Source organism: Corvus hawaiiensis, chromosome 10, assembly GCF_020740725.1.
Source record: "Corvus hawaiiensis isolate bCorHaw1 chromosome 10, bCorHaw1.pri.cur, whole genome shotgun sequence".
Taxonomy (NCBI): Eukaryota; Metazoa; Chordata; class Aves; order Passeriformes; family Corvidae; genus Corvus; species Corvus hawaiiensis.
Window position 1 is genome coordinate 24,380,921 of NC_063222.1, and position 19,193 is coordinate 24,400,113.

The 19,193-nt window shown below is 39.9% G+C and overlaps 2 protein-coding genes across 13 annotated transcripts in view; one reads left to right on the forward strand and one right to left on the reverse strand.

The window, feature by feature from the left end:
* The window catches only part of PHC3 (polyhomeotic homolog 3), a 31,340-nt gene extending 15,937 nt beyond the window's left edge, over nucleotides 1-15,403 (forward strand). For 7 of the 9 annotated variants that reach the window (XM_048314247.1, XM_048314248.1, XM_048314249.1 and 4 more), the window contains 5 exons: nucleotides 328-484; nucleotides 1,749-1,863; nucleotides 2,590-2,740; nucleotides 2,832-3,063; nucleotides 6,910-15,403. In XM_048314247.1, coding sequence (XP_048170204.1) covers nucleotides 328-484; nucleotides 1,749-1,863; nucleotides 2,590-2,740; nucleotides 2,832-3,063; nucleotides 6,910-7,064 — 810 coding nt within the window. In that variant the 3' untranslated portion in view covers nucleotides 7,065-15,403. Of the gene's footprint in view, nucleotides 1-327; nucleotides 485-1,748; nucleotides 1,864-2,589; nucleotides 2,741-2,831; nucleotides 3,064-3,219; nucleotides 3,321-6,909 lie in introns of those variants that run through there. The other 2 variants (XR_007205697.1, XM_048314255.1) reach the window with 2 other exon arrangements.
* A 520-nt stretch (nucleotides 15,404-15,923) lies between these two features.
* GPR160 (G protein-coupled receptor 160) lies at nucleotides 15,924-18,872 on the reverse strand. 4 transcript variants are annotated; one of them, XM_048314260.1, is made up of 3 exons: nucleotides 18,386-18,477; nucleotides 17,827-18,010; nucleotides 15,924-17,333 (listed from the first exon to the last, which is right to left on the reverse strand). In XM_048314260.1, the coding sequence occupies exon 3, from the start codon at nucleotides 17,277-17,279 to the stop codon at nucleotides 16,260-16,262; it is 1,020 nt and encodes a 339-aa protein (XP_048170217.1). In that variant the 5' UTR covers nucleotides 17,280-17,333; nucleotides 17,827-18,010; nucleotides 18,386-18,477; the 3' UTR covers nucleotides 15,924-16,259. The 4 variants fall into 4 exon arrangements, with proteins under 4 accessions (XP_048170217.1, XP_048170220.1, XP_048170219.1 ...); XM_048314263.1 differs by lacking the exons at nucleotides 17,827-18,010; nucleotides 18,386-18,477 and adding an exon at nucleotides 18,626-18,872; XM_048314262.1 differs by lacking the exon at nucleotides 17,827-18,010 and having other exon boundaries at nucleotides 18,386-18,474.
* Nucleotides 18,873-19,193: the final 321 nt, after the last annotated feature.

Consider the following 19,193-nt stretch of genomic DNA (forward strand, 5'->3'; position numbering starts at 1 on the left):
TACTGTGGAAAATTTTAAATCACAAACTGACAATTTAAAACTTGTCTTACTAATTTCATGTATGTCTCATTTTCCCATTCCTTCATTTCTGTAGATATAATGTGTTTCTTCCTTTGGTAAATATAATTGCAAACTCTGCAGAACAGGAGTGAGTCTTAATTTGTTTGAGGAATGAGCTTTGGCACGATATAATTACGATTCATTGATATGGAGTAGAACCTGATCATCCTCTTAGTTACAACTGTTAAATCAGAAATACTGTTTTTAATTATTCACTGTTGTGAATAATGTTAGTTACTCACTGTTGCTTTGCTTTTATTGCAATAGGTCAGTCGTTCATCTTTGTTGGTGGAACAGCCTGCAGAGAAGAGATTGCTGGTGGAGGGTCAGATCATGAGTGTGGTGTGTGTTGAATCAGACTTGCAGAACACAAAACATGCAGACAACTCCTCAGACACAGAGATAGAGGATATGATTGCAGAAGGTTTGTAGTTTTTGTTTAAATGCCCATTTTTCCCCTCTAGTTCTGTGTGCTATGAAGTTGGAATCAAACTGTGGCCTGGCCCAGAAAAGCCAAATTATTCTGTGAACACACATTTTGTATAAATTCATCTAAGATTTGAAAGTTCAGAATTTTTTAGCCACCTCTGGGTTTTCTTTCCCACAGCTTGTATCCTTACTGCACCAGAGCTGGTTTTGGTGGTCTGTTTAAATGTCTTAATGCAACTCTTTCTTTCATTCTCTTAGAATAGTTCTATTCCCTCTTGCATACCAAAACCCTTCGCAGCAGTTATTTTGTCCTTAATTTGTTTCACTAGATGTTAATTCAATTTTCTTTTCAGTATTAACAATATACTGTGTCTCAGATTTCAGACAGCTTGTCTGTTTTGTGGAGTTACTCAAATGTTCATGGTTTTTGTTTTAGTTATTGTTCCTGACAGCTGGTGTTAGGTTTATGTAGAGAATTGGTAACTACTCATTGGATAAGCTGGTAGGAAACATCCACATACACAGAAGTTGAGTAGAGGAGATTTTTTGGTAGTAAACCAGGGTATGATTGTGTGTGTGGTAGAAACACCCTTCAAATACCTTTCTCAGTATTTCCAGCTCTTTGCTGCACTAGTGCAGGAAAAGGGCCATCTCACCTCACCAATAACAGAAAAATACTCTGTAACAATAAGCTTCAAATCAGCAGATGCCATAATCCTTTTCTTTATTGTGTGCAGCTTATCTTTTTCATAGATTGAATGTTTTATATATGTTCAAGATTCAATGTTTTCCTTGCTTTCACAAGTCCCTTTGGTTGTAACAGCTGCTTATTCAAAGAAAGTACTTTAAAAGGTTAATTCATTATGTCATTACAGGGGAGTTTGCATTTAGACTGTGGAAGGCTTGGTTCTCTTAATGAACTCTTTATAAAGCAATTCATGAGGACTGTAACCCTTCTTCTTAAATTGCTTGCTGTGTTTGAGGGCAGACCTGCTCATGGATGGCTTGAAATTCAACAAAAAACTGATTAAGTTCATTGAATAACTTAATTGAAGATTCATTAAGGTTCAGTTTGCTTAAGATCTTTTCTAGACAGAATGAAATCTATGACTTGCTTAGCTTTGCGTAATTGTCTGTTAATCAAAGTATTTAACTGAATGTGTTAAATATTTGAAGATCTTTTGCCTGCTTGAGGTGAGAGATGTGAACATAATTTTGTCATTGAAACTGATTTCTGTATTCCTCATTCCTTTCTTTAGAGGGACTGGATGAAATTGAAAATGATCTTCTGAAGTGTGAATTTTGTGGAAAAATGGGATATCCCAATAAGTTTCTGCGGTCAAAAAGATTCTGCTCCACATCCTGTGCCAAAAGGTAACGCTATGTAATTATTGTTTATTATTATCTGGTTAATGGATTAACCTCTCCTGGTTAAGAGAGCAAGAATTCACAGTCAACATCTGAATGCAAAGTCTTCCATTATTACAGTTGGAAAGTTGATGTTTAATACCATAAGGTTTAGAAATGGGGAATAGCTTTCCATTTCTAGTCACCACTTAGCTCTTTTTTGGCATCAGTGTGTCTGGACATGACCTGTCTCTTATGTCTGCTACATTCCCATTTAAGTAGTGGGAATACATGTTTTTGGTTTGGTACTTCTTGGGACACCACAAGCAAAATTATCTTAAAGGGATTTAGCCCTTTAATCTTAACATGGGATTTTTGCCTCTATCCTCCTTTGATGGGGTATCAGCTAGGTAGCGAAAATGAAAACAGAAAATACAATGTGATTTTAGATTTTCAGTGGACATTTTAGAGCAGAACTGTACTAGGTGATAAAACACAAAGGTATTTCTATCAGAGAAAATTTTTAAGAATCGTAAGGACAGACATCTTCTGGGGTAATCTAGATGTACTTGATCCCACACTGAGATGAGGGTTTTGAGTAAATGGCCTTTGAGATACCTTTCTCTTATATTTCTGTGACAGCTGTTGTTGTAATTAAGCAGCATTTCTACAACACTGTGATTTTATGGTTACTTGATTGAATTCAGTCCAAAAAACTACTAGTGCATTATTGAATATATCTTACTTCTTTAGGCACAGCCTTAGTTGCACTAAGAAATTTGGGCTGTTTCCATCAGACAAGACCAATCGTTGGAATCGGAAGTCAGATAGCCAAAGTCTTGGGCGACGCGGGCGTCGGCCGAGCGGCCCTGAGGGGGCGTCACGAGATCATTTTCTTAGACAGGTCTGTGGAATATTTGCTTAAAACTATGACATTGCTTTGGGAATTGCAAATAAAGCCTAATACTGTAGTGTATTTGTACTGCATTTTCCAGCTTCCAATTACTTATCCATCTGCAGAAGAAGATCTGGCTCCTCACGAAGATGCTGTTCCAACAGCCATGACCACGCGCCTACGGAGGCAGAGTGAGAGGGAGAGGGAGCGGGAGCTTCGGGAGCTGAGGATGCGGAAAATGCCGGAGAGCATTGACCTCTTACCAGTGGTGCAAACTGACCCCTCAGTATGGACTGTTGATGAAGTTTGGGCCTTTATACATTCTCTGCCTGGTATGGAATGGACAATAACTTGTTCTCTTGGTGTTGGCAATGAAGTTCCTTGCTTTATAGCAGCATTGTGATGAGTAGGTGGTGTGGTAACAGCAGCAGTGTTAGCTGGTGATAGAGACTGGAATGTGATTTGTTTCCTCTTGCTTGTTCCTTCAGCACAAATCCCATGTTGATAGAACTAGTCCCACTTCTGCTGTTGCATCCCAGCTGATGGAGATTAGAGCTGTTCCTTCCTTCAGTCTGACTTCTCTCAAGAGGTCAGTAGAGAGATCAGACACACTTCCTTCCTGTTACACTGCTTTCTTCTCTTCCCTCCTCCCTTACTGCTTATTCAGTAGAAAAAACAAGAGCAGTGTTACTTCCCTTGATACAACTGTAAAGTTTGAAAGACCTGTCACGATACAAGTCATTAAAAAAGAATAAGCAAGTTTCTGCTATAAAGTTAAACTTTATTTTGCATAGCTTTGCTCAGAGATCTTCTCCCTAGAGACTCTGCATACTGCTAGTCACAGTTTGTTCTCAGAAAAAATAATCTGGTTTCTCCTTGTTCACAAACCTTTTCTGTAGCTCGATATTCACAGTTACCTTTATGTCATCTTCAGGTTATTTGACATTTACCATTTCCTAACTATCATAACCTTTAAAGCTTCACTCCCCACCTTTTCTCAAGGATGTCATTTTATCTGATCAGACACTATAATCCCTACAGATAACAAGGCAGATCTCCACAGTAGCAGTCATACCAGAATTTTTGTTGCTTACCTATTAAAACCCAGGCTACATTTGTTCCTAATTTTCTACTTTTTCCGGAATGCTGTACCCTTTTTTTGTGACTCCCATTTGACTAATAGCCTGTAAGGAGTATATCTTCATTGCTAAGTCATACGCATGCATTATGACAGTCTTTTGTAGCAAGTCAGGCAAAGAATTGAGTAAGAGATGTCTAAAATTGGCAAAAGACATCCTTGAAGTACCTTTCTTCTGATAGTTTATTGCAATTCAGTAACAGTATCTGCTTCTGGGAACCTGCAGTGATGTCTGTAGAAACAAGCAAAGCTCCTTAGGTTTAGGATGTGGTCATTCCTGTTTCTGTACTTGAGCTGTGTTATGGAGTGTAGCTGTATCACTGCTGTTTTCAGTTACTGTTTTTATAGATTTGAGGCACTAGTTAATTCAATAACTGATTCTAGGCTCTCAATAAATGGTAGCTCCTGTGCTAGAATAATTGAAGTGCCGCATAAACCCAATTCACTTGCAAGTATAAAACCAAAAATCTTATTCTTAAAATGTGGTTTCTGTTTTGAAACCATTACTTTTACAATATTTCACCAGCTGCTGGATCTGGTTTAGTTTTTTGTATTCTATAAATAAGGTGATCTTTGATTTTAAACAAACTTTATATTTGTCTGTTTTTAATGAAAATTTATTATAATTACTCATTCCTATCCATATGAAGGCCTAGTTTCTCAAATACTTTTTTTTTTTTTTTTAAAGTTCAATAGATATTTAAAGTTATATTCACAACCTGCCAGAATTTTTATTGCTACGTTGCTGCATTTGGGTTTTTTGGTAATTTGGGGTTTCTTCTTTTCAGTAAATTCCCAAGTCCCTCTCTTGTAAAAATATTTTATCATATAGATTGATTAATGCAGGAAATAATATAGATGATTTTCATTATGGCATTTTATATTATATATCTATTTGGTGCAGTCTGTGCAGACCATCTGCTGTTTTATAGGAGATGGTGATTCATCACTTTTCCATAAAGATTAGGGACATCTGTTTTTGTTTCTGCACAATCTGTAGCTGAAATGGACTCGTGTCCTTGTCAGGCTTTTCCTGAGTTCCTCTGGAACCTTTTGGAGAAGTCAGTGTCCAGGACACTTGCACTGTTAGCTGCTTCTTCTGGGGGAAGAGACAGAATGGCTTAAGCTGAGCAGAATTGTTCTCCTTTCTCTCTTCAGTTGAAAGATAAATGACCTTTTACCCACTCCCCACCCTTTTTTTTTTTTTTTAATTGCACAACAAACAATTGCAGAAGTGCTTAAGAATACACCCAGATGTGCTTGGATGAGGGAGCTGCAGTACTTTCAACTTCCATCCACTGCTTTTCCAAAAATGACTTTGATAAAAAGTATTTTAAGAAGTTGAATGGATATTCTTCATGTCCTGCTTAAAGGAAAAAGCTGGCAACAACAAACATCCAGTTTCCTATTTCAATAGGACCAGTTTTATTCTTAAATGTAAGAACTTCTCTTCATCTCTCGGATTGTTTGTAAAGAGTGTGGTCTGACAATCACAACGTTCAGGTCTCCAATCAGACATGCCATGATACCTTTCCCAGAAATACTCAATACTTGACTTACAGATGTTTTATCTGTTGCCAGCACTTCAATAAGAAAACCTTTATGATGATGTCAGAGCTAACTGTTGCACAAGGTCTGTTTAACAAATCATTAAGGAAAAAATAGTGCTTTATTCTTTGTGAAAAGCTAACTTTTTCCAACCTTGAATGTTACAACCTCCACACAGTAATAATTCAAATGAATTCAGGTTTGGATGTTGGTACTTCCTTCCACGTTTCCTTTCCATTTGCCTTGTACACATTTGTAAATCCATCAGGAAATTAGACTATCAATTCTTTATAGAATTTAAATCTGAACACACAAGAGAATATGAAATTAGTTGATGTCATCTAGGTAGAAAAGCTCTTCACAGCAATTTTGTATCTCTGTAATAGCGTACTTTTAAAAAGGGAAAATGTAAAAATGCCAAAAAATAAGCTTACTTGAGGAATAATTGAAGTCAGGAATGGAAGATGGGGCACAAATTCAAGTGTGTCTGAAAGGCTCAGACAGATGGAGAGACTGCTGGATTGAGAACACAAATGTATTAAAAACCCCCATTAAAAACATGGCTGGGAGAAAGAAGCTTCAAATAAACAACTGACAATGAGTGCTCTCATGGACATTGTTAGAAGACATCTATCCATCTAACAGAGCTGCCACAGAGCAAGGCATAACTGGATGATTCTGCTCAACATATGTCCAGAACATCTTTGGAGAAACCTTCATTTCCACAGTGTTCTTCAGTGGAAAGGGTCCCTCAGTTAGTTGGGATAGTCCAACCCATGTAGTCTTTTTTTATGTTGTAAGCTTTAGTAACCTGAGACTGGTATTTCACATTGAGAAAAGGAGTTTAACATGGAAAAAAGATCCAACCAGTTTAAATTTGCACTTTTGAAGTGAATTACTGCTGTGTGTAGAATATTCATTTTGATAACTAACGATAAATATCTTCATGAGATGGTTGTGCCAAAGCCCATACATCAAAACTTTGTTTCCTTAACCCAGTGGTGTAATACACAGGTGGAATTAACTCCTTTTGGAAATTGTAGCTATGTGAATGTTCTCATTGACTTGCACGTAGCAGTGTAATATAGTTATTTTTTATAGAATTAGATAATAGTATCTTTTTATTGCTGGAAAGAACCCACTTGAGTTATGTTTCTGATTGCTATTTCAGTGCTGTTTTCCCAGTCTCTTCTAATGATGAGAGGTTGTTCCTCTTAATGAAATGAAAATTCTGTCTTTGCTGGGACTTGAAATTCCCGATGAGTAGTTCTCCAATAAATACAGTGTAATTAGAGGCTGTAGTAAAAATTACTTTCAGATTATTTCAGAATTCCCATCATAATATTGTACTCTTGCATGTAATTTAGGTTCAACAAGCTGAAGGGATGAGCACTGGAAAATGTGTAGCTGAAAAGCTCTAGTGTGGATAAAATCATTGGATCTAAGAATGGACATTTCTAAACCAGTAATCATATTTTTTTATTGCCTTTAGGTTGTCAAGATATTGCGGATGAATTTAGAGCACAAGAAATTGATGGACAAGCTCTCCTCTTGTTGAAGGAGGATCACCTTATGAGTGCAATGAATATTAAGCTTGGACCTGCACTGAAAATCTGTGCACGTATCAATTCCTTGAAAGAATCCTAGGAGGTGAACACGAAGGTTTAAACAACAGTTTCTCAATGACAGAACCGACAGTAATATGCCAACATCTTCACTGTGGCATGTGTTACTGTGATGTTTTGTTAAATAGGTGGGGTTCTCCCCACATAAAGACTTTAAAATGTTCCTTTGATTATACCAGGAGTCCTCTGTGGTTTTCAACAACTAATAGGTTTATGGTAAAGCCTGAGTAATGCTTTGAGTTGAAATTTTTCATGGAAAAACATGAAGTGAAATATGCTGTGATAGGTTAAGTATTCCCCAACATGTACTTCATTTTATGAGTTATGATTAACACCCCAGTCCCCACCCCAATCTAGACACCATTTAAATTGTGTTGCTGTATTCTGAAAGATTTTTCCCACATACAGCAGTGTTTTGACTGAACTAACAGAAGTGTCCACAGGCCCTGTGGAAGCACTAGTACCAGTAAAATGCTATGCATTTAGTTGTGCTCTCTGAGTTTGTTTTAGTCTTGAGCAAATTGTTTGTAAGGGGTAGGTTGGCAGCTGGTTTTCCTCGTGTAGGTTTACCCTCATCTCTGCCACTATAGTATTTTCTTGAAGTCTGTAAAATACTATAAACCATGTAGATGTCTCATCAAAATCCTCATGATCAGGCTACTGACACTCCTGCCAGAGGTAACTGAAGCACGTTACTTTACTCTTTGAATGCTGCTATGCACTAAGGGGGCATTAAGTGTTAGGTTTGTAGTTTCACATGCTGCTAGTTAAGCTAGACCAGCAGTTCTCAAATGAGGGTTCAGAGTGGACCCTGAGGAGGTGTCTGAGCACTCAGGGCTCAGGTTCCCAAATGCCTGGGTGTGAGGAGCTGAAAACTGCAGCCAGGACCGGCTTGTGTTGAGGCAAGTTACTTTAGAGACTGGGGGTAGAGAAGGGACAGCATAGCTCAGATATTCTTTATCTCGATACTTCTTCTAACATGTCTTTCCCTGGAGTGCATTCCCATTGCCCCACTGGACGTTTCCAGGCACCTTTTACTTGTCCAGTGGCCAGTGTGAGCTGTGCTTGCAGTACTCTGAGAAAGGAGCAGTGAGGCCCCCTCAGAGCTTGTGCAGGAGCAGCTGCTGCTGCCATGAGGGAGCCTGGAGCTGCAGGTCAACAGGGAGAATACCAACGCTGCCAACTCTGGGATAAATATCCAGGGGCCCTGCTTTGTCCCTCTGGCAGGAGATTTTGTCTTGGATGCTGCAGGTAGTAGGATTTTAGTGCCCCCTCCATCTTCCCTCTCTCACACTCTGTGGAACAAATACATTTCCCCAGTTACTGATGCTCTTGGCAGCTGCCTGGGCTCTGAGGCAGCAGCACCTTCTTGGCCTTTGCTTCCCCACCACCTGTGCACGGATGCTCATGGATGTATTTTTTACCTCTGTTCCCTCCCTTTTGCAGCTCCACTCCCCTTATGTACAGACCTGGATCCCTAAGCTCTTGTCTAGGGAAAGAAGGGTACGTGTGCTGATAGTCATTGTGTATATTTGAATTAAATATGTGTACGTGTCTGCAAATAATGTATTTTTTTGTATTTTATGCAAATTAATGCATAATATATGATTGTGTAGGGAAGTATTGAGGGGGACTGTACAGTATTCCTGAAGAGAGGAGGAACTGACCTAAAGTTTGAGAACTGCTGCCCTAGATCAAAAGGAGTCAATGCACATACACTGGCTAAAAGGCAGGTTTGTGACAGACAGATTAATATGTATATTATTTAACTGATGACCTTAAAGAGTAAATTTGGATTACAGAAAAATCTGTGCTTCATTTTCCTTTACTTAGAATATTGCTTTGTTTCTACTAACAGACTTTTCTACCATTACCTTCCGGAGATCAATGTTAGAATCATTGTTCTTACTTACAACTGTTTGAGCTTGCTAATAGCAGATGTTATTAATGTTTTTATTAACCACTGAAGCTGCGAGTTAGGACAACACATTACAGCTACATGCTGGTATGTGGTGAGAGCCCTTATCCAAACGGCACCAAAGCTTTAGAGGATGAATTGATGCCTGGATTTATTTTGGAGGGAAGTTGCTAAGCACTTTCTAATTTGTTTTTTTTTTTTTCTGTTTTCAGTTACTGTTGTAAAATAAACTTCTTAGTTGAAGTTCCAACATTTGTTAATGTTCATTTGAAAGACATTCAAATGATGGAGACAGTGGGTTCCCATTTGTAGCATTTCTGTAAGATACACAGTGTAGCATAGCTGTAACATATGTTCTAAAGGATATGTTCTGTTTTGATGAGCTAACTGAAGACTAAAGATATCTTAGATATTTATCCTTTGGCTTTTGTCTTAAAGTTTTATTATTTTTATACAGAAATCTCACTGGCTAATTTTTAATCTGTCTTCTGATTGTACTGTTCTTAGGCAATGTAAAAAGTAGGGATACATAAATGTGGTTTGATAATGGCTTAAGGTGTACTAGAAAATGTGGACTTAGGGGTCTTATTTAGACCTGTAGTTAATCAGTGTTACCTGCATGAGAATTTCATGGCTGCTTTAATTTTGCTTTACTAGACAGCTTTGAGGAGAGCTTCTTCAGCTAGTGTTTGTGTCCAGCTCAGCCATAATCACTGCCAGGTGCTGGGAGCTCAGAGCAGACCCCAGTAAGGCACATCTGGTCCTGTTCTTCTGGTATGTAACATTCCCTGTGGGTTTGGGAGAACTGCAGATAATGAATTATGCTTTAAATATTCATGAATGCAACAACTTAGAATGTGGGCCTTCAGCATATTAAAAGTTTTTTTTCTTCTTCAGTGATTTCGGCAATTAACTGGAACTTAAAAGCAGACACAGCTATACCAACCTGTACTGATAGAAGTGCACTTGTATGGGAGTGTTTGCCAGTGTAGCCATGTCAATAAAATCAATTTTTAAAAAATTCACACTTGTATGTGAAAGTAGGCTGGAAAATTTCCAAGTGCAGCTGAAGTCTACTTGGGAAGTTTATGAATTTGCTCAAAAAACAATGTAATACTTAGGGTAACAGTCCTCCAGAACCATTTTACGTACCAGCCACTTGCTGTTCAGATAGGTGATGTTTTCCCAGGCTTATACTACCATTTCCCATGGCTTTCCCACACATTAGGTAGTACCCTCTTGCAAAAGAAGTAATATTGAAGATTTTAACTAGTTTTTAACACTTGTTCCCACAGGATGCATCTACAAGAAACCTTTTTTATTAGCTTTATTTCCTGGGATTTTCCTTTCTGTATTCAGCCTTCTGGTGTTGCAGGCTACGCCTCACAGTAATGCTTGCAGTATTTCAGTTTCCATAGAAAGGAATGTAGGATGCCCCAGGATCTTAGCTCAGAAGGGAGATACATTCCATGGCTTTTCCCCTTCCTTTTTCTCTACCAGTCTCCATCCTACCCTACTCCTTAATAGAAACTGCAGCATTAGCTCAGGGCAAGGCCCTTTTGCAGAGCACTGGGCTGAAGGTAGCTTTCAAGATTTCATCCAATAGAATTAAGAACTATTACACTTGTCTCAGTTTCAGGATTGGTTTGGGCTTTTAAAAATTGTACATGAATGATCTAATGGGTGTGCAGCCTCCCCTGATCCATCTGGCTCGTGTCACTCAGCATCCCTGCCTTGCAGCAGGAGCAGGGCACTCCCCTGAGGAAGCTTGGCTACCTCCACTGACTTGAAGTGCCAGCTGTTTTGGATAACCAGAGAGCGTTTGAAGGGTTTTTAAACAGGCTGCATTGTAAATCCATTCTTTACCCATTAACCTATCATATTTTTTCCAGAATCGAAGTTCCTGAGGGAGGGTAAAGCCTTTGCTAGATTTTTGTCAACAAGACATTTCAAATAGAAGATTTATGTCCCACAAGCATCCATTTCCTCATTTCTTTCCCATGAAAGCATGTTTTTTACCTCCTGACTTCCACTTGTGCTTTGTCCAAAAAGGAATCCAGCCTTCTGGATAGAACAGATGGAGTCCTTTGTCACTGCAGATGTGGCAGGAAAAGGATGGGATAAAACCAAGTGTTTGGGCAGGTTTGTGATAGCTGTTGCATCATTTCTGTATCTCGAGCTGTAAGGCATACTCAGGTACAAAACCAGTGAAGTGTGGTTTGAATGGAAGTTCATCATGAGACTGGGCTGCGTGTGGTGTGTCACTGCCTGGCATGGCAGCTAAAACTAATGCCAATTTCAGATGGATGTTTTCATTCTAATATCACAATATCCACACAGAAACTTCCACCTCAATAGCTCAACAGATTTCTTACTAAGTGACAAATGTACAGCTCTGAGTGATCAAAGAGTTCAGTGACAGCTGTGTTGAGTCCTGATTTTGCAAATAATTACATTTATAACATGAGTAGTTCTTCTGATTGTACTGAGACTGCTCATATTAAAATTCAGCATGTATAAAAGCTTGCAGGGTTATTTTCTCACCAGTATTGTATAGAGATGTCCTGTTAGCATATATTTAGAAATATAGTTGTCATCATTAACCAGACATTTACTCATTGTTCTAGGCTGCAGATAATGACTGTGCAAAACAATCAGTCTAGGATACTTTTCTAATATTCACCTGAATTAGTCTATTAGAGATGGAGAGAAGCTAATATTTTAGAGTATTTTGTTTTAAATATACTGTTTCTATTCAATGCTGAGTGGAACAGGTATGAGCAGAGCTATCAATGAATAATTTCAGTGTAAAGTGTTAATTGCTTATAGTGAATTAATTTTCAAGTCATTCTTGCATAGTGACCTGTAGTTTCAGACAGGAAATATTGTTAGAAGAAAGAAATTTTAAATTCATTTAATGCTTAGTTCATTTAGGATGAGCCTAAATTAAACTATTTTAAAAAGAATTTGCCTTTAGTCATGCAAATTTATTTAAGCCTGAAAGGTTCTATGTAGTTACATCCCCTGGGTGGCTTTGAAAATAGTGGCATTTGAAAAAGAGATGGTAGTGATGGTCCAGACAAGTGCCAGCTGTGTGGGTTTTCCAGGAAGCTTTTTCAGGAAGCTGTCCCTGGTCTGAGCTGATGGAGTCAGGGCCTGGGACACAGACTGAGCACCAAGACAGTGAGCACGCATTACCCTAATCCGTGGGAATCAGCCTGATTTGGTTTTACCATCTTCATCTCTTTGGAACTCTGACATTTCCTTCCCCACTCAATCTCTGAGTGTGGCATTTTGCTCTGGTGTGAGCTCTGTGGGCTGGGGCATTTTGTGTCCTGCTTTATCCCATGGGTCTTGTTGCCAGCACTTCCACGTGTGCTCAAGGCCCCATCCTAAGATGCTGTGTAGGTTTGTGTAACCTCTGCATTAAAACACACTCCTGCTCATTCACTTGAAGGTTGCATAGTATTTTCTGATCTCTTACAGCAAAGTGGAAGGGAAAAAGCAAAGTTCAAATGTGTAAATATGCTGGTAATTGCAGGTATGTAGTAAACCCATAGTCCAGCTTTTGTAGCCATGGATTTAACTTTTCTGAAGCACAGTTCTGGGAGCCAGTGTTACGAACAGATTTCAAGTTAAAATTTTTCGAACTTCCAGCATGTATTCCTGCTGAATTATCCAAATGACTCTGAACAGTAAGGAACTAGAAAAATGAGATTTAAGAAGATTTTTTCCACCTAGATGTAATTGTAACTTGAGCACAATTGTGCATTCATAGAATGGTGATCATAAACGCTGTTTACGTGCAAAATGTAACACTGAAGGAGCATTCTAATTGTGTCTATGAAGCACTGCTTTGGTACATAGGGTTGTTGACAGGCTTGTAGTGTTGTTGCTAGGTAATAAGCAGGGTATCTGTGGTGATTATGGGATTAGGCTCAAAGCACAAATGTCTTTGATTCATGAGGTAGATCTACTTTGTGGGCGAAGCCTGGGCAGCCTGTGGAAGGCTTGTGTTGTCCTCCACTACCCAGCCGGGATGTTTTCATCCTCTGGCAGCTTTTTGCAAATTCAATTTTGGAAAGAACAGTGAAGGATTCTGCACACCCAACTTCCTTTCCAAGTAGACTTTGTGTTATAGAATGAACGAGCCAGTACTGACCAGGAAAGATGAGTATAAAGATGAAGGGTTTTATCATTGAGTGCCAAATACTCTGGTTTTGAAAACACATAGGATATCTCATTAAAATCAATGTTGATTTGTAAGAGATTCTTTAAATGAGAAAAGTACAGAAGTTTCCCATAAGGGGTTAACACTTTAGCTGTAGTTAGCATTAATATCAAATAATCCTGTAAGAGTTAAGGACAGTAAGGTATTTGAATGGTGTAAGGCACAAGAAGTGATGCACAGAGGAGAGGTAGCAGTGGTTATCTGTAGTTCTTTTATTTCAGATATTACCACCTTCCTGGCATAGCTTCTGGCCTCTTTGGCAGTGAAACTGGCACCCTGTTCTAGAGAGGGATGGTCCAGGGCTGCGTGGCTGGACCCAAGCACGAGCGTTGGGACTGCCCAGAAGCACCAGGTAAAAAAAAAATGCACAGAGGAAAAGACATAATTGTAAGGAATGCAATAGGATGGAGATCACTGCACAGCTGGTGTCTCCCTCCATGAATGCCAAGGGTAAAAGTGGGCTTGCAAAGAGAGTTACCACTAATATGTTTTAAAATAGTCACTTGGCAGGCTGAGGCACCACAGTTGGATGTTGGTGGAGACCTGCAGTGCCACTGTTGCCTCCTCGATGGAGGTGACAGCCTAAAGGTTGATGCTCTTTGGCACTTTTCCACAAAAAGTAAGGAAGAATAAATCTGACAAGTAATACAGTGATGTAACATCAATCCATTAATATTTGCTTTGGCTGCATGTTGTGGATTCCCTGTAAAAAATGTTAAAAACTTCAAGTGGCTTTAGGAGCACTGCAGCAGCTACAGGAATTCTGGCACGTTAGGGCAGACAGGTTGTGTAAACTTTAATTAGGGCTTGGGAAGCTGAACCACACTGATAAATAAAACATGTCAGCAGCCTCACCCAGCTGGTTGCAGTTCCAGTTCTGTGCATGTTAGTGATTCAGAAGTGTGAGACTTACCATGCAAAACACACCTGAAACAAGCTTGAAACCAGCTTTGCCTTCATCTGGTGTTGAATGAACTTTAAAAGAGGAATTTCCCCCTGCCTGCTGAGTCTGTAGGGATTAGTTATTTCATGATTCTGAAATGCCTGGTGCATTCCTATATTTGAGGTATTTGCTGATTTTTAAATGGAATTAGGTTTTGTAAATATTTTGTCAGCCCCATTTCAGTGGGTGTCCAGTTTCTATAGAACCTGAAGAAATGCTGTGTCAAACCCCTGTGTTTAGCCATGGTTTATCCTATAGCATCTCCAGCACTTACTAACAGCAATTACAGTTTCAGAGAGCAGGGAGTGATTGCTTAAGGTTGTTTTTCCAGTTAACATTGCATGTGCTTTCCTACTTTTAACATGGAAATAGAATTTCCTCCAAGTACATTTTCCAGCATAAAAATTGAAATAATTTGTGGTGCCAAACACTTCAAACTATGTTGCTAAACATTGCCTCCTCTTATTGCACTAGTTTTAAAATTCAGTTTTTGATCATTTACTGTCCTTTTGATGGCCTTCTTAACAGATTTGCCCCCAAAACCACTTTCTAATGCTGAAAAATGCTTGTCCCCTTTTGATTATATCACAGAAATCTCAAAGAAATTTACCACAGACTGTGGGTGAAAGAAGCACTATGTGAGGTGAAGTAATAAATCAAAATAATCGGATTTTTATATGTTTCAGAAATCAAAAGATTAATTTATGATTGAGATGTGATTGTGTATTCTTATGGAGTGAAATACTGGAGTATTCTTTTATAAGAAAACTTAACCCATATAGTATTAAATTCTGCAATTAAATCTATCTCTATAATTGATATATAATAATGTAAACTGTTACCCAGAATTTAAATTTTACAGTTGAAGAGCACACAATGAACTATATAAAGTATGATCTTTACTTTGTGAATCATTTTTTTTAAGAAGCACTTTCCTATTACCAACTAGCATGTGAATGAATTTTAGATTCTCTCATTTGTTATGATCTGTAAAAGTGAAATTTCTTCAATCTGTCTGTTAATGGGTAAAATCCATCCTACAAATGCTGAAACAAAGCACCTTAAACTATGCTGCTTAAACTTGCTTGTAATTGCACCTTTTGTTATCTGCAGAGTTTTCTTAATGAGTATTCTTGTGTGAAATCATTGTTCCCTGTGGGTCTGGGGGACGATTCACCAACCTACAGCATCATTTACTTAGTTTCTCTTTCAATACAACCTTGTATTGTGAGTTTAGTGCTTCAGAAATAAATGCTAATTTCATTTGTCTGCTTTGGTTGTGTATCATTTATTTCTCGTATACAAAATCAAATCAAGTCCATCATAAAACTGTAAGAATTTGAAAATTAGGAATATTTTTTCTAGAAGCCTGACTAATTCTTTCCCTGCTAAAGTAGTCCCACTTCATATTTAACTATTTTAAAGTAATTTTGGCTTAAAAATAAACTATATTTTAATTTAAACCATTCTTTAACCTTGGACGTGTGTTTATGTATAATGCTTGTTGCTCTAATTATTTAATTTTTAATTTGTACATATACCTTTGAGGAGCAGCAGCAAAGAAACAATGAAACAGCACTTCTCCCGTGGGTGGGGAAGTTGCACATCTTGCACTGGTTTTGTACTGTGTAAACAAAGTTTCTATTTCTGTAAGAGTTGTAACTTTAACTAAAACCAGTTATTTCTTGTTAAACAGACAGCAACCCTTGCCTTCCATCAAGCTGACAAAAATCCACATTTTAACAACAAAATACACTTCAAAAAATCATTTGAACCTTAGGTCAGCATCTGTATGTAACTCCAGCCTTGAAGACTTTATTGCATTTTGTACTGTAAAACCTGAGGTAATTCCATTTAAAGGAAGTGTAAAATTCTAGTGAGGAACATGAGGTTTAACTGGAACCTTGTCCTATATAAGCAGTGGTCTTTTAAACATGTAATTTGAAGTTGAATTCCCTGGGTTGGCAGTGCTTGCTGCTCACTGGGCCTCGGTGTCCTGCACTCCAGTGCAATATTCACTACAGTATTGCTGGACACTGGAGATGTTTCCTTGTGTTGTCCGTAAGGACCCAGCCACAGAACATCAGAGTTCTGCTTATTTGCAGCCTTTTCAGTCGGCAGCTCATTAACAGATGACGATTCCTGTGTCTGGCTTATCAGCTGGCTCTGTGCTTTCATTGTTGAATGGCATAAAGCAAAATTTCCAGCTGACAAATGGGTCTGTGCACCACCCCTCCTCTGTCAGCTCCACGTCGTGGCACCGACACCAGTAGGCTGCTGCCAGGAGGAAGCTGTTGATGAAGTACAACCAGGGCACGTTCATCTCCACGTAGGCCGGGATCTGCACACCCAGCAGCAGAACCACGGCCTGGAGAACAACAAACGGTGCCCAAGTGCCAAGGAAACACAGGAGGAGCCTGCTCAGGAGCTGCCACTTAAAGCAAGTGGTGGTGTTGTTAGGCACGTAGGAGAACATCAGAACAGGCTGGCTGGAAAAGGAGAGGAGCCTGGCAGACAGCAGCATGGTCGTCACCTCCTTCCAGCGAGCCAGGAGAGCCGTGCCCAGCAGCAGCACCATGGCACACGACACTGAGTAGCTCTGCAAGCTGCCAGAGAGAGGGCACTGCGAAGGGGAAACACTGTTCTGCATTTCTGGCTCTTCGGCGACAGCAGGAGCTTCAAGAGTGGAAAAAAACCCTGAAATCCATATCACTGCCACAGCAAAGACATAAAGTAACTTCCGAGCTCTTTTAGGGAACTGAGATGTTTGGGAGACGGTGGTGTAATAATCCAGAGCAGCCACAAGATACACTGGGTAATGCAAAATTCCGTAGGTCAGAGAAGTGATCTGAGTGAGGAGGCAGATGTGGTACTTTGTGAATCGTGTGCCCCACAGTGCAAAGTCCTCAAAACAGAAAATGAAGCAGATACTCAGCAGCAGTGTGAAATCAAGAAGTGCCACTGAAATGCAAAAGCATGCCATAAAACTGGTTTTCATGGGTTTTGGCTTAGCTTGCAACATGAAGAAATCAAGGAAGACTTTTCCAAGCATAATCAGGACTAACATGTAGTTGATATCAAGAGGTTGGCTGGTGTGGGTGCAGTGGTACTGACCAGAACCATTTTCACAGCGTCTGGCAGCCATCCTCCAGTGGTGAAAACAGCAAAAATAAATATCAAAAGGCACAGTGCTTCATCTCTGAAAAGAAAAAAAAAAAACTTCTAAAAATTCATTTCTGTGTACCTCTACCAATTAGTTAATTCTCCATCACAGCAACTACCCAATTTGTCTGATATTTTTCAGGCTCCTTAATGAAGAGTAAAGAGTTTCACTAACTCATCATTAAATTATCAACAACTGCCTAAATGTTATTTTCTTTGAATTACATTCTTGAGTGTTAAAAGGTCAACATAATTTACTTTTCTAGCTACTGACCCAAGGAAAGGTTTAGGAAATAAGGTTGACTGTGTTCCTTTCCTTTAGAAAGCATGGAGAGGTCTTTCTGTCCAGCTGGGCAGAGGGATGGAAGTTTCAGAATGCCTACATATTTTGAAGAAATTACAGGACAAAAACCACACAAGACACTGAGGAGATGCTACAGCACAGCCTCACAGTTCATTATGCTCATAGAATCTTTAGGAAGTCAAGACTGCAGAAATATCTTGAAAGCAGAAAAAGCATCAAGCATCACCTCCTTTTTTGGTGCAAAAAATCCTGGAACTCTGAGGCAATCCAAAGCACAAGGGCTGCATTCAGTGAATTGGGCTTTTTTGTTCATCTCGAAGTACTACAATGACAGAGACCTCAGAACAGCTGGTTTTCCCTTCAGACTTCCACAAGTTTGTTTGTGATAACTCTTTCCCAAGTGTTAATTCCTAAGGAAAATGAACATAGAGTGGCTCTGTGTATGTCAGCAAAACAGCACGGACAGCTTTGTTGAATTTCTTCTCTCTTTCCTTAAAGAAGCAGGATGGTGTCAAGTGATGTCAGTGAGAGCAAAGACGAGCTGAGGAGCCAAGGCAGTTGTAAAAAGGAACTGACTCGTAGGCTCTGTGTTAACAGCAAATCGCTTCGATTTAAACAAACACCTGCACTTTGTGACCGGTTTGCCAGACAGTCAGTGTTGTGTTAGTGCACATTTGAGTTTGTGTGTCCTGAGAGCAGAGTTAGAGCAGAGTTACAGCAGAGCAACTAGAGGTCCTTGGCAGCGCAACTCGAGAAGCATCCGCGGAGTTTGTTTACAAGCCTACCTGGGCTCACCGCTTCACTCTTCATCTGCTCAAGTGCATCCTCTGAAACCTGGTCTGGATTTACAGTACGACTTAACTCCGGTGTGCTTCGTCTTCGTGTACCGGACGCTGCACTTGCGTACGCAGAAAGGAGGGAACCTGCACGCCAACAGGGTCCCGTTCGGTAAGATAATAATAATAATAATAATAATAATAGTAGTAGTAGTAATAAAAAGAATAAATATTGTAACGTGGAGTCACCTGTCCTGGGCCGTGCGGGCACGGCCCCCATCCTGCGCACAGAGGACCCCGCGGCTGCCGGCGCCTCCCGCTCCTCGTCCCGGACGCTCCCGTACGGGCTCCGCCGCTGGCCCCGGCTCTGCCGGCGGGCTCCTGCTCCTTTCCGGAGCCACAGGGAGGGAGGCGGCCCGGAGGGCTCCGAAGGGACGCCCGGGCTCCCCCCGCCCGGCCCGGCACCCACCTGCGGCCGCCGCTCCGCGCTCCCGCCCGGCGGAGCCGCCACCCCCGCCCGCCCCGGCGCGGCGACCGGGCGGGACCAGGCGGGCGGGGAGCGGCCGTGCGGGCTCGTGTCCGGGAAAACAGGGCATAACACAGGTAATACATAACATATATAACACATATAGCACATATAACACAGGTAACTCATATATATAACACATATTGCACATATAACACATGTAACAGAACATATATAACATATAACAGCTGGAACATGTAGCACACACGACACGTAACATATAACACAACACACAACAGACATAACACATAGCACACATAACACATAACATTTAGCACACGTAACAAACAT

What these genes read in the sequence shown, in the direction of transcription:
- GPR160 (XM_048314263.1), bottom strand. Translation starts at nt 17,279, where the DNA reads ATGGCTGCCAGACGCTGTGAAAATGGTTCTGGTCAGTACCACTGCACC.